The 12,559-nt window shown below is 35.5% G+C and overlaps 1 protein-coding gene across 2 annotated transcripts in view; it reads right to left on the bottom strand.

Annotated features, from left to right (window-relative positions):
* LOC311069747 (transmembrane protein 150A) overlaps positions 1–11,161 on the bottom strand; it is a 35,721-nt gene extending 24,560 nt beyond the window's left edge. The window contains exons 1-4 of one of the 2 annotated variants that reach the window (XR_014603556.1): positions 10,822–11,097; positions 10,146–10,348; positions 5,181–5,228; positions 3,741–3,827 (exon numbers count right to left, since the gene is read on the bottom strand). Coding sequence is in view for 1 of the 2 variants with exons in the window: in XM_084093162.1 (XP_083949288.1) it covers positions 3,741–3,827; positions 5,181–5,228; positions 10,146–10,210 (200 nt within the window). In the remaining variant the exon portion in view is untranslated. Of the gene's footprint in view, positions 1–3,740; positions 3,828–5,180; positions 5,229–10,145; positions 10,349–10,821 lie in introns of both variants that reach the window. The other variant, XM_084093162.1, reaches the window with a different exon arrangement.
* Between the last annotated feature and the right edge of the window lie 1,398 nt (positions 11,162–12,559).

Below are 12,559 nucleotides of genomic sequence, written 5' to 3'. Positions count from 1 at the left end.
CAAATCAACCAATCAGATTTGAGGGACAAGTTTACAGTTTATGTCAAGTTTAGGCTTAGAACCAGGGTTAGGTGCTTCTACATCAGTGTTATGCACCTATCACTTCCCTCTTATTTTAGGAATAACTTATTGGTAGAGTTAGGTTTAGTTGTAGGAATAGGGTTAAGACTAAATTTTCTTACAGGAATGTTGTTCCAGGATCAACAAAATATGTTGATCAAGGAACATGCCTCACTTGACAAAATCACGGTAATCAGTTTGCACTAGTCATGTCTTAAACCAGACGCAAATTTGCACTGCTCTTGGTAGATTGCGTTGGTCATTATGGAAATGATCCGGCTGCATCTGTGATCTTTCATTTCAGAACTTTCCACTCCCATCGGCACTTTTATGGGATTGCGCTCTCATGCTAATTTTCCCTGTTTAGTAAATATGGCCCTTAATTTCTACAAATTCCCTGAAGCAAACTCAGCTACCCTTAACCAATTTTCTGCCAAATGAGCCTCGACTGGATTACATAAAGCAATGCTTTCTATAAATACATCACTGAGGTGTTAAGCTCTATAATGATAAGCTAAAAAACGAGTATGCCGTTCCAAGGTTTTGTGAGTGTGTGTGTGGATTTGACCTTTCACCCACTTCAGATACCTTAAGGCTAAGAACCGCAGACTATGCTGGGTAGCAGTCAAAATAAACCCACACACAAACACACACAAAAACACTCACACTGCTGGTAGTGGAAATGCAGATCATGGACACACCCAAAGACATTTCGCATATAACTCAAGTTCTCATACTCCATAAACCACACAGCTCTGAAGGCAACAGAGACAGACGGTCTATTAAACAGCTCGGGTCAAAGATCCCACAAGTTATTCCAGAATCCACAATATATCCATTGTCAGATTTCCCTTTGATGAGAAAATGCCTAGAAAAGTCAAATAAATGACGCTAAACAATCTCAATGTTCTTGACATTTCTGTCAGTATGGTTTTGTTTTTTCCTCAGTAATTTGGGAAATTCCTTTGTGTGGTGGACAAGTGGCAGTTCCTGAAGAGTTTTTCTCTCAGCGAGGAAAATTTCTCTTAAAGGGATAGTTCACCCATAAATGTTAATTCTGTCCGCATTTACTCACCCTCAAGTTGTTCCAAACCTGTATGAATTTCTTTCTTCTGCTGAACAGAAGAAAGAAGCTGAAGAAGATATGTTGAAGAATGTCAGGAACGAAACAGTTGTGGGGCACCATTTCCTTCCATAGTATGGAAAAAAATACTATGGAAGTCAATGGTGCCCCACAAATGTTTGGTTACAAACATTCTTCAAAATATCTTCCTTTGTGTTCAGCAGAAGAAAGAAATTTGGAACAATTTGAGGGTGAGTAAATAATGACAGAATTTTCATTTTTGGGTGAAATATCCCTTATACTGAAACTGCTTGTTAAAGGTGCAGAGTAGGTCACACATAACAATGTTTCAAGATTCCTGTTTCTCCCTGACCCCTCAGTCTTTAGATGGAGGAAAGGAGAAATGACACACCAGAGAAAAACAAGAGATGTGTGCAGAGGAAAGGAAGGGGTTGTTGAATGAAGAATGTGCTGACAGTCACAGACCACTGCGTCAGGTAGGGAGGGAGGCTGGCTGAGAAGGGGCACTTTCCAGGAATAAGGTGCACTTTGGATTTAATTTTGGAGATTTTTAAATGAAACACAGATTTCATATTTTTGGTAGTGGGAATTATTAGGGTGCTTTCAAACTTGGATCAATTGTCTGGTCCGAACATGAGTTTGACTGCTCCCCCTGCCCCCACTGGATTGGGTTACCGCTGTATTATTTGGGTCCGAGCAGCAATGCGTTTGCATCATCAAAGCAACAGCTGTTTACCCCTGTTGCTTAGTAACAACGACGCAGGAGATGATTTTCATTGGCTGCATGTGAACAACATCTACTTTGCCCCACCCTTAAACACTGTAGTTGTAGCTGAGACCTGGAAGAGTTTGGTTCATGTTGTCAACATGTCGAGAAGATGCTGTTTTCTGAATCCACTTTGCACTTCCAAAGGATGAAGACTCAGGCTCGAATTGTAACGGTAAAACTGATGATAAAAGTGCTGAGGAAGCTCCGGAGCTGAAATTTAGATATGACAATAGGCGTTTCGTTCCCGACATGCGCTGTAAGTGTTAGACCAATCACAACAGACTGGGCCATCTGACCAATCAGAGCAGAAAGGAGGGGTTTAGAGAGACTGAATCTTCGAACAAATCGTTTTCAGACTCTTTGAGAAATGAGGTGATGCGCAATGTATATTATGAGAAAATTTAAGTTTTTTGACCTATGATGCATGTACAACTTATTGTAGGAGGCCTCCAAAACAAAATGAGGAACCTTTAAAATAGCATAATAGGGGCACTTTAAACATCAATTGTCTGTACTTTAATGGTGATTTAGTTGTACTCGACCAAAAAAAAAAAAATGTTAATGTTAATGTTTAGCGGTGTTCCATATATTGTGCACATTGTCACCCTGAAGAAGTTGCATCATTTTGGACCCTTTCTACAGCATGACAAGGAATCATTCAGCATGGCATGTAAATAATCTCCATAATAACCATTTTCTCAATGTTCCACAAACTGTAGTGTTTCCTCCATTTGTAAAGCTCAAGTAATTCTGTTATTGCATTAAAAAAATATTAAACATAAAAAATACAATACAACTACAGTACAGGTCAAAAGTTTGGAAACATTACTATTTTTAATGTTTTAGAAAAAAGTTTCTTCTGCTCATCAAGCCTGCATTTATTTGATCAAAAATACAGATTTTTTTTTAATATTGTGATATATTATTACAATTAAAAATAATTGGTTTTCAATTTATTATACTTTAAATTATCATTTATTTCTGTGATGCAAAGCTGAATTTTCAGGATCATTACTCCAGTCTATCACATGATCCTTCAGAAATCATTCTAATATGATGATTCATTATCAAAGTTGGAAACAGTTCTGCTGCTTAATTTTTTTTCATAACCTGTGATACTTTTTTAGGATACTTTGATGAATAAAAAGTAAAAAAATAAAATAAAAAAAGAAGCAAATTTTAAAAAAATAGAAATCTTTTGTAACAACAATATACACTACTGGTCAGTAATTTGGGGTCAGTAATTTTTTATTTTATTTTTTTTTGAAATAAATCAATACTTTTATTCAGCAAGGATGTGTTAAATTGATAAAAAGTGATAGTAAAGAAGATTTATATTATTAGAAAATATTTTTTTTATTTTGAATAAATGCAGTTCTTTTTAACCTTTTATTCATCAAATATATTAGGCAGCAGAACTGTTTCCAACACTCATAATAAATCAGAATATTAGAATGATTTCTAAAGAATCATGTGATAGACTGGATGTCACATGTGACACTGAAGACTGGAGTAATGATGCTGAAAATTCAGCTTTGCATCACAGGAATAAATTATTTTTTAAAGTATATTCAAATAGAAAACTATTATTTTAAGTTGTAATAATATTTCACAATATTACTGTTTTTTTTCTGTATTTTTGATCAAATAAACGCAGCCTTGATAAGCATTAGAGACTTCTTTCAAAAATATAAACAAATCGTAATGTTTCCAAACTTTTGACCTGTACTGTACAAAAGATATTATGTCACTAAATCTTAATTAGGGCTAAATCTACACCCCTGTTAACCATTATCAGTGTTTTTCTTACTGTTACTTGATACAGACCTTATGAGAGGAACGTTGTCCAGAGTACAGCATAGGGTTTGTCCCCTCTGCATTGGCAGATCCACCTCACATGACTGGTTATACATCCTGTAAGCAAACAAATACAAAGATATAAATACAAAAACGTATACATTATGGAGTTACAGTATAACTGAGTCCCTCAGGTTTGTGGGAGTCTACTTTAAGATCTTGCTCACTTGCTATAAATAATAGTCAATCATACCAGACAGACCTGAGTGTTAGGAAAGCTGCATCTGTCTGTGAATTTGGACAAGTTACACAGCGCTGCATTCCTACTGTACACTGGATGATATGATCAGAGTTACAACTCACTTCCATTAACATAAACGTGTTTTGACAGCCGCCATAACTTTGAATCATTCTACACCGTGCAGAACTCAAGGCAAACATAATGTGGCTACACTTCATTACTAAAGCAAACACATCCTTCACTACAGGACTAATGCTCCTCCCACCAGGAGGAAAAAACTGAAAGACCACTGTTGTTTCCAGAGTGTAAAAATTACCCAGGAATGCAAAGCACATAAAAAGGTAAAAGCAGCCTTTGGGCTGAATTTCATTAAACAGACCGAATTTGATCTTGTTAGCTCAGCTTTAGCTCCACTATCCACTATCCAATATTAACAAAATAAATGTTTTATTTGATCTGCACATGACACCTAAACATAAAGTACACATTTTTCACTGATATTCTGAGACAGTGGGTTTTATTCATTAATTCCTTTTATTCACAAGTCATATTAATGAGTAATCCTCTCCGACTGCTTCTGCTCATGGACCCAGACACAGATGCCATTTTTACCATTTTAAATAATTAAGGTACAGTGTAAGCCCAACAGCAGCACTAACATTTAAGTTACCTAGACACTGCTATGCTCAGTATGCTAATGTTTGACTAAAAGCACAAGTTAACCTGCAATTCTTCATTGGCTGACACGTCCTTAAGCCATACAAGTTAATAAGAAAGGATCTGGACACTCGCTCAACATCTCATATCAAATACATTACTCATTAGTGCAGATGGTAGTGTAGAAGTGTATTAGACACAATGCCAGGAGCTCTTTGTCGGATGTGTGCATTTTAAAAAGGTGTTAGCTCAGTATCGGTAAATGGTTAATATCCTTCGAGCTCAAATGAGCTCTCTTCTTTCAAAAGATGAAAATATGCATATTTCAGTTACCAATACATTAATAAACATATACAAATAAAAATACTTGTGTAAATGCTTAATACATTTCTTTTTAAATCTTTTTCATTTTTATATTTTATGTGCATTAAAGTGTTATTGTAGTTTAAAATATTGAATATATTTAATCATTAAATTACATATATTTAATTAAATCTTACAATTAAAAATCAAATAAATAACTTTTGAAAAGTGGACACAATGATATTTAGTTTAAAAAGAAGACTTCTTACCAGTTGTCCACAGGACAGACATGTTGATTATACAAGGCCATGGCATACCTGGAAAAATAGAAATTATGGTACATTAGCAACAATGTAATCAGCGCAACCCAGATAAAAAATGTTTTACTTGCCTCGACTTGTTTAAAATAGATTGTGAAAAGTGAATTTTTGATTCTGTACACCAGTAACACTAATAAGGTCATATTTGTTAACATTAGTTAAAGGGATAGTTCACCCAAAAAAATATATTCTGTCATAATTTACTCACCCTCAAGTTGTTCCAAACCTGAATGAATTTCTTTTGAAGAAGATATATTGAAAATTGTCGGGAACCAAACAGGCTCAGCGTTTCATTCCCTTCCAGTATGTAAAACATTATATGGAAGTCAATGGGGCACCTCAACTGTTTGGTTACTGACATTCTTCAAAATATCTTCTTTTGTATTCAGCAGAAGAAAGAAATTCATACGGGTTTGGAACATCTTGAGGGTGAGTAAATGATGACAGAATTTGAATTTTTTTCTGGTGTAGCTCATGAAAACACCATCTAAATAAAATGGACACAAACAATTCATAATAAAAACTGTGTTCTAAAAGAATCTGTCCTTGAATGCACCAATGATCATGTCAAAATAAAAACTGTTTCAAAGCTGACCACAAGAACAATGTAAACTGGTGTCTGAAATTAAGCAAAGAGATGCAGTATGACTCATGAGCCCAGAGCTTTAAGGGCTGAAACATATAAGTTACTTTATCATTATAGGTTCCGCATATGGACATAAAGAAAGGATTATCAAAAATATGCTTCTCCTTCACTACCGCAACAGCCTGTATTCAAAGATAAAATCAGAAGTGCATGTCCTTTTGACGTGACTTTCTGTTAGCATAGAACCAAAAACCGGAGAGCTCTGGAAACTTGGTCAACTCAACCTGTGCATCTTCAGCTTACCCTGGCGTTATGTGTCATTCTTTGCTCACACTTATGCAACAAGGTCAGCACACTCGTGGTCCTGTCACACTGACCCTCATAAGATGTCAATGAACACAGGACCATCAGATAACGGTTAAAGCAAACCTTTGCCTACTGACTTTTACAGAATCTGATGAAAGAGAATTTCCAAGCAAGCAAAATTTGCTTACTATGGAAACTTGTTTCCACCACGTTTTTTTTGTGTTTTTTTTTCACAATTTGGACCGTTTTTCTCATAAGTTTATATCTTGCAATTGCAAGTTTATATCTCACATTCTGCAAAAAAATTATAATTGTGAGTTATTCTGACTTTTATAACTCGCAATTCTGACTATATTTCTCGCAATTTTGATATAAACTCGCAATTCTGACTTTATTTCTCGCAATTGTGAGATAGAAACTTGATATAAAGATATAAAGCAGTTAAAGGGAAGTTTTAAAGTTTGAATAGCAAGATATAAACTTGCAATTCTGAGGAAAAAAGTCAGAATTGTGAGATAAAAAGTCACAATTACCTTTTTTATTATTTTATTCCATGGTGGAAACAAGCTTCCATAATTACAAATGGACAATGAGACAAGAAAAGACTATTAAGCGCTCTGTGGAAGGTAAACACACTCGGCACCTGCCGATGGATACGTCTTTCTCCCATGCAGATCTCACTGTTGACATACACACACAAATACATTTGCATTTGTCCAACGTAACTGCATCTGACAGCACGCAGGGTCAGATGTGGGCTAAGCAGCAATTAGGTTTGTTTTCATCTCTAGTAAATAGTGTGTGTTTCTTGTGTGTGTGTGTGTCCACAGCGAGACAGATCACCTGAGCCTTGCACTACACTTGGCACAACGCTGAGAGAAATTACATTTGGTAAACAAACATTCTGCCATCTGCCCTGACTGGTGTTGTGAATAATCACGCAGACTGTTACCAGGTCACTTTCAACATCCCAGAGAGGCGCACAAGACATGCCTAGGAGAACACAGTCTGGCTACAGAGTAACACAGCACAACACAGTAACACGCTCTGACACTGGAGCCCATCTGTTCACCATAAGATTTGGATTCGCTCTCTGAAGTAACTCGTGACAGGAGTCAATCGTGAATTTTTTGGCTGAACATTTGTAATTCTTCATTTTTTATTTTGAGCAGGGCACCACAAACTTCAAAGCATTTAAAGGGATAGTTCAACCAAAAAAGAACATTCTGTCATCATTTACTCATCCTCATGTGGTTCCAAACCCATATGACTTTCTTTCTTCTGTGGAACATAAAAGAAGATATTCGGAAGATTGTTGGTAACTAAACAGTTTTGGTGACCATTGTATGGGCTAAAAAGACAGAAAGTACATCTTTATTTGGAGTAAATGATGACAGAATTTTCATTTTAATTGAATTAAATGATGACAAAATTTGCCTTTAATTAAAGTCTTGGCTTAGCTCATGAATATTTGCCATCAAAATTACATTTTAAAATATATTAAAACAGAAAGAGTTATTTTAAATTGTAATAATATTTCACAATCTTGTTAGTGCTTTCACTGTACATTCAATCAAATAAATGCAGCCTTGGTCAACAGAGAGACCTCTTTCAAAAACTTTTTTTTTTAAATCGGTATTGTACATAATAATTCAATTTTAATTGTCTTAATAAGATACAGCACTCTGAATAAAGGCTGTTTAAGGAGGAGGCAAGGATGAATGCTTCATAATCTTGTTTTAATTAACCTTCTTGAATTGCTTACATTTTTACAAACAACCACCTAAACAGCTGGCAGACTCCACCAGTGTCCATTCCACATCATGTACTCCAGTCATTCACAAAGACACCTTTTGCTGTGCAACCACAGAAAGTGTGAGAAATCAATCCCCAGGAGCTTGTCCACTCAAACCAGAGACCAGACCTGATCTGAATGGATAATTAGGTTACATCTCCAACCAGAGAGGCACAATGCTTGTATTGTACCACCAAGGACACAGATGTAGCACTGACAGTTTCAGCTGCTAAAGGCAACAAGCTTTAAAATATAAAGCCTTTGTTATGAATAAATATGCTCAGTGTTGTTTGCATAAACAGTACGTTCAACGTTGCAGGGAACAGCACATCACTGCGGGACTATGCAAGCATGTGCGACGTTACCATAAACAACAGCCTCAAAGTATAGAAATAACGTTCAAATGGAAACACTGAGTTGGAAACTTGCTCTTGCCTAAATGGAAACTTTTTTTTTTTTACAATGCAGCCTGAATAATTTAAACAACCATTCCACTTGGGTGTAACTGTGGGCTACATACTCATCAAAAACTGCCTCCAATTAAGTGTTTAACTAACAAAAAACTTGCATTATGAATCAATTCGATGAGAGTAGAACATGCCAGTCAGTTTCAGTCGTGCTTTGAACTGTTGATGTTGTTGTTTTTAGTAACGGTAACAGTTCTTATACAGGTCATAATTAGAGGTTCCATATTCAGCTATGAAAACATGCCATTTCTTGCATAGATACGGGGCACGTTTAGTCCATGTTGTATTGGGAACTTCTCCCAGACCTTCACTACAGGAGTCATGGAAAGAATAAACCAAACATTCTCTCTCTGGCATAATAGATGAGAAGTCACTGATGCTGCTCTAAGTTGCTCTCCTCTGTTTTCCTCGCTCCTCTCCTCACAGAGGCTTATGTAACCACCTCTGTCGCTTCAAACTCAAGGCTCTACAGGAGAGGAAGGGGATCTTGAACTCCCTGTAGAAACAGGGCGCCTGCAAGCTCTCCACAGGAAGGAAGTAGGGACAACAAGCAATGAGATGCCAGCACCTTCAAGCAAATAAAACTGTATAAAAGGTATTCCACAGCCCCTCGAGTTTTCCAACAACTTCAATCACACATGAAGCCAAAAACCTTTTTTCTTAAATATTACCTTGAACTACTAGTCTTATCAACTGCATGCCGGTTCATGCAAAGCTCTCTTCCTGAAAATCCATTTCTGTATCATCACAAAGTTACTAATAATGACCTCAAAGTCTTCAACATTTTTCAGGCAAGTTCAGACGAGTCAGTTATGGGCACGCTTGTAGTTTTATGTATAGCCCACTCCCCAAAGAGCAGGTTCACGAATACTGAGAGTGGCTGCATTTCAGATGTTTTAGCTCGTAATATTATCTTTGCACAAATAATAAACCTTTCCATAATAAATTATGTCACATCGAAACTGCATGTTTCAGAAGCAGCTTTGAGGTGCCCCAAAAAGATAAACCTTGAGACATAACAGACTTTTCTCCTCAGCTAACAAAAATATGTTCCAAAAAGTGTTCTCAAGGTTCAGCTTTTTGAATGCTTTAAAAAAGTTTTTTCTTGTTTAAGCGAACGTTAAGGGAACATTCCATTTTATCATTTTGCAAAAACATATGGGAATGTTACTTTTTAATGTTCTCTGAACCTTTTGAAAAAAAACAAAAAAAAACGTTATATGAACAATGTATATAAATAATGTTTTTGTGCTAACATTTTGAGAACATTATTAAAGGCCAGATCAAACGCATGATCTATTAATGTTACTGGAAGAAAGTTTGTTCATAACTTTATGAGAACCTTGCGAGAATGTTAGCCAAAGTTTTAAGAACGTTAGCTGGGTCTTGGTAGGAAGAAAAGGCAACCATTTCAATGCAGGCCAAACCTAAAACTGTGATTTACTTGCATAAAGGGCTTCAACATATTCTACATGTACTGGCTATCACACTATTAAAACAATCTGTGACATATACAATTACAACTATACAACTACATCAATTATTCTTATAGACCATAAAGTTGGAATTTACTAAACAGACATATTGTGTCTATATCCCTCCTAGAACATTGTTGAATTGGGTGTGCATCCAGTTAAAAATCAAACTAGTCTGAAAGTGATGTAATCTTAAATCAGAGCATACTTGACATCTGCACAGGTTTTATCCATACCCATTCAAAGCAGGATCGTTTCATTTGATATGAAATAAAATGGACTTACACGACCCATATTCCAGTGATGGTCAGAGCTGGGAGGCTGACGGGTAAGATCATCCACAGAGACATCTCCAGCAACACAATCCTCTACTGCTCCCCTCAAAATCATCCACTTCTTTCGCCTTCGCCAGCCTGTCTCCCTCGGCTCATCAATGTGCATTTATACTTGTTGCATGACCCCAAACCGGCTTATCTCAAATATCATATCTGTGACAAAAATAAGTAAATAATAATTTTTACAATGACAACAACTCTGATAAACAGACTAAACTGTTACCTGTCATTTTTACATGATTTTGTATTGCACAATGCATTCCTGTTTGCAAAGCTGTGGATTTTGCATTATTATAAGCACATTGTTTTTGTTTTTTCACTTTTATACTCATATATTGTATTTTTCTATTTGTTTAAGCATTTTTAACTCTCAGTGTATATCTGTGATTCTGTCTATGCTTTTTTCTGGACCTGTAGAAACAACAGAACAATTCATTGCCTGCAAATTCTGCTCCATGACTAACTGGTGTTTGTATTAAGACTATATTGAACACTGTAAAAGCCGCTTTAAAAGCATGTGGAAGAATATCCTTTTGGTAACCAGGCAAAATGGCCGATTGAAGTTGCACTTTAACGTAAGTGTAATAGCCGTGTGTGTAGTGTAGAGAGTGGACACTGTATCTCACCTTCCCCCCTGTGATAGGGGACAGCAGACGTGTCTCCCACCTTTTGTTAAACCCTCAGACAGAGCGCAGACTGTTCAGAAACGGTAACATCAATTACCAGTAACAGCTACAGGTTTCTCATTACTCCTCAAGCGTCCAAATGACCGCGGCTGTGTAATCTTCCTTTGCTCTCTGTGTTTCTCTGAGCTCTTCCAGCAGAATTCTGGTGCCTCACTCCTTTCGGAATATAAGCGCTGTCTCTCTCTCGCGTCCCGCCGTGTGGACTCACTGAACGCTAACGTCCAGCTGTTCCCGGAGCTCCGCCTCCCACAACACACGCACTGATGCATCCTGATGCACTGAACAAAATGTTTGTAGCTTTGATGTAAAAACAACGTACAACAAGCTCTACAGAAAAAAACAAACAAACTAAGAGTTGAGTTGATTTACTGTACCTTACATTGAAACAAAAATGTAATTAGTAAAAATCATATATCTAGACCTACACTGTGAAAAAAAAAATTATATGATCAATAGGTTAATGATAACATATGGTTTTACATTGCTTTAATCAAAATATGTTAAGCAATTTTCAACTTTTTTATAAGTTATACAAGATTCAACATTTTTTCAGTCAGTTTGATGTAATTTAAGTTGAAATGACTTAAACATCCAAGTTTATTGTACTTAGAAATCTTTTTTTTTTTTTCTTTTTTTTTTTACAGTGTAGTAGCCTACATTCAACATGTGTTTGTACAGTGAAGTGTTGTTACAATTATATTTTTTTGTAGGCCTAAGTAAAAAAAAAAAAAAAAAAAATGTAATTTGCCTACTTGCGTGAAAACATCACCAGAATATTTGATCTAAATAACACCTTTATTTTGTATATTTTTGTATCTATGTACAGCGAATTTTACGTTAAATGTTGTTTAGGTAATTACTTAATTAGTTAAATTATGTGTGTTACCCAGATGGTCTTTTGTGTTAACACTTTTAAACATTCTTAATTATTTTAATCATGGTTCATAAAAAGTCTAATTTAATAACATTTAAATCGACATGTCGTTTATCTTGTTACATATTAAGGTAGGCTACGTGTATTTCAGTTTTTGATTTAGTAGCCAGATTCATTAATGATATGTAGGCTTAGTTAGTGTTGTATTTGTTTGATGGAGAAGCCATTGTACATCATGTGAGATAGGTAGCTTGAAGTGATCATTTGACGTAATGTCCTGACGTACTTGCTGAAAATGATCTAAGTTACTGGATCATTGTTTTTGCAGTTCTTATCATCTGTGATAGGCTAATACACATAGACTCTTTCTGCCATCTTCAAATGTTAACCCAAATTCATGTTAATGTTAACTAAAATTAAACTTGTTACACTGATAATATTATTAGTAATAAACATACAAAATAATATGATTTTTGTATTTTTTTATTTTATTTTTCCTTTTTTTTTTTCATCAGTGTCTTAAATAAGATGCTTAAACCAACTATTTTAATGATTATTTACTTGTCATCAGAATCTCTGCTTATTCTCCTTTCAAACTTATTTAGCACCAGCAATGCTTCTGTTTGAAAATGTGAGCCTGACTGGCTGATGTCTTGAAAAGCTGGTGTCCGATGAGTGCAACAAAGTTGAGATACCTTTACATTACAAAACATTAAATGTAAGTAAATAAAAAATAATAAAAATATACAAATAATCTTGCTGTATGAACATATGATTATCATAATAGATTAACAAAATGTGCTA

Source organism: Abramis brama (genome assembly GCF_963993115.1).
Source record: "Abramis brama genome assembly, chromosome: 19".
Taxonomy (NCBI): domain Eukaryota; kingdom Metazoa; phylum Chordata; class Actinopteri; order Cypriniformes; family Leuciscidae; genus Abramis; species Abramis brama.
The sequence above is the reverse complement of the archived record's forward strand: the minus strand, read 5'-3'. Positions and strand labels throughout refer to the sequence as shown.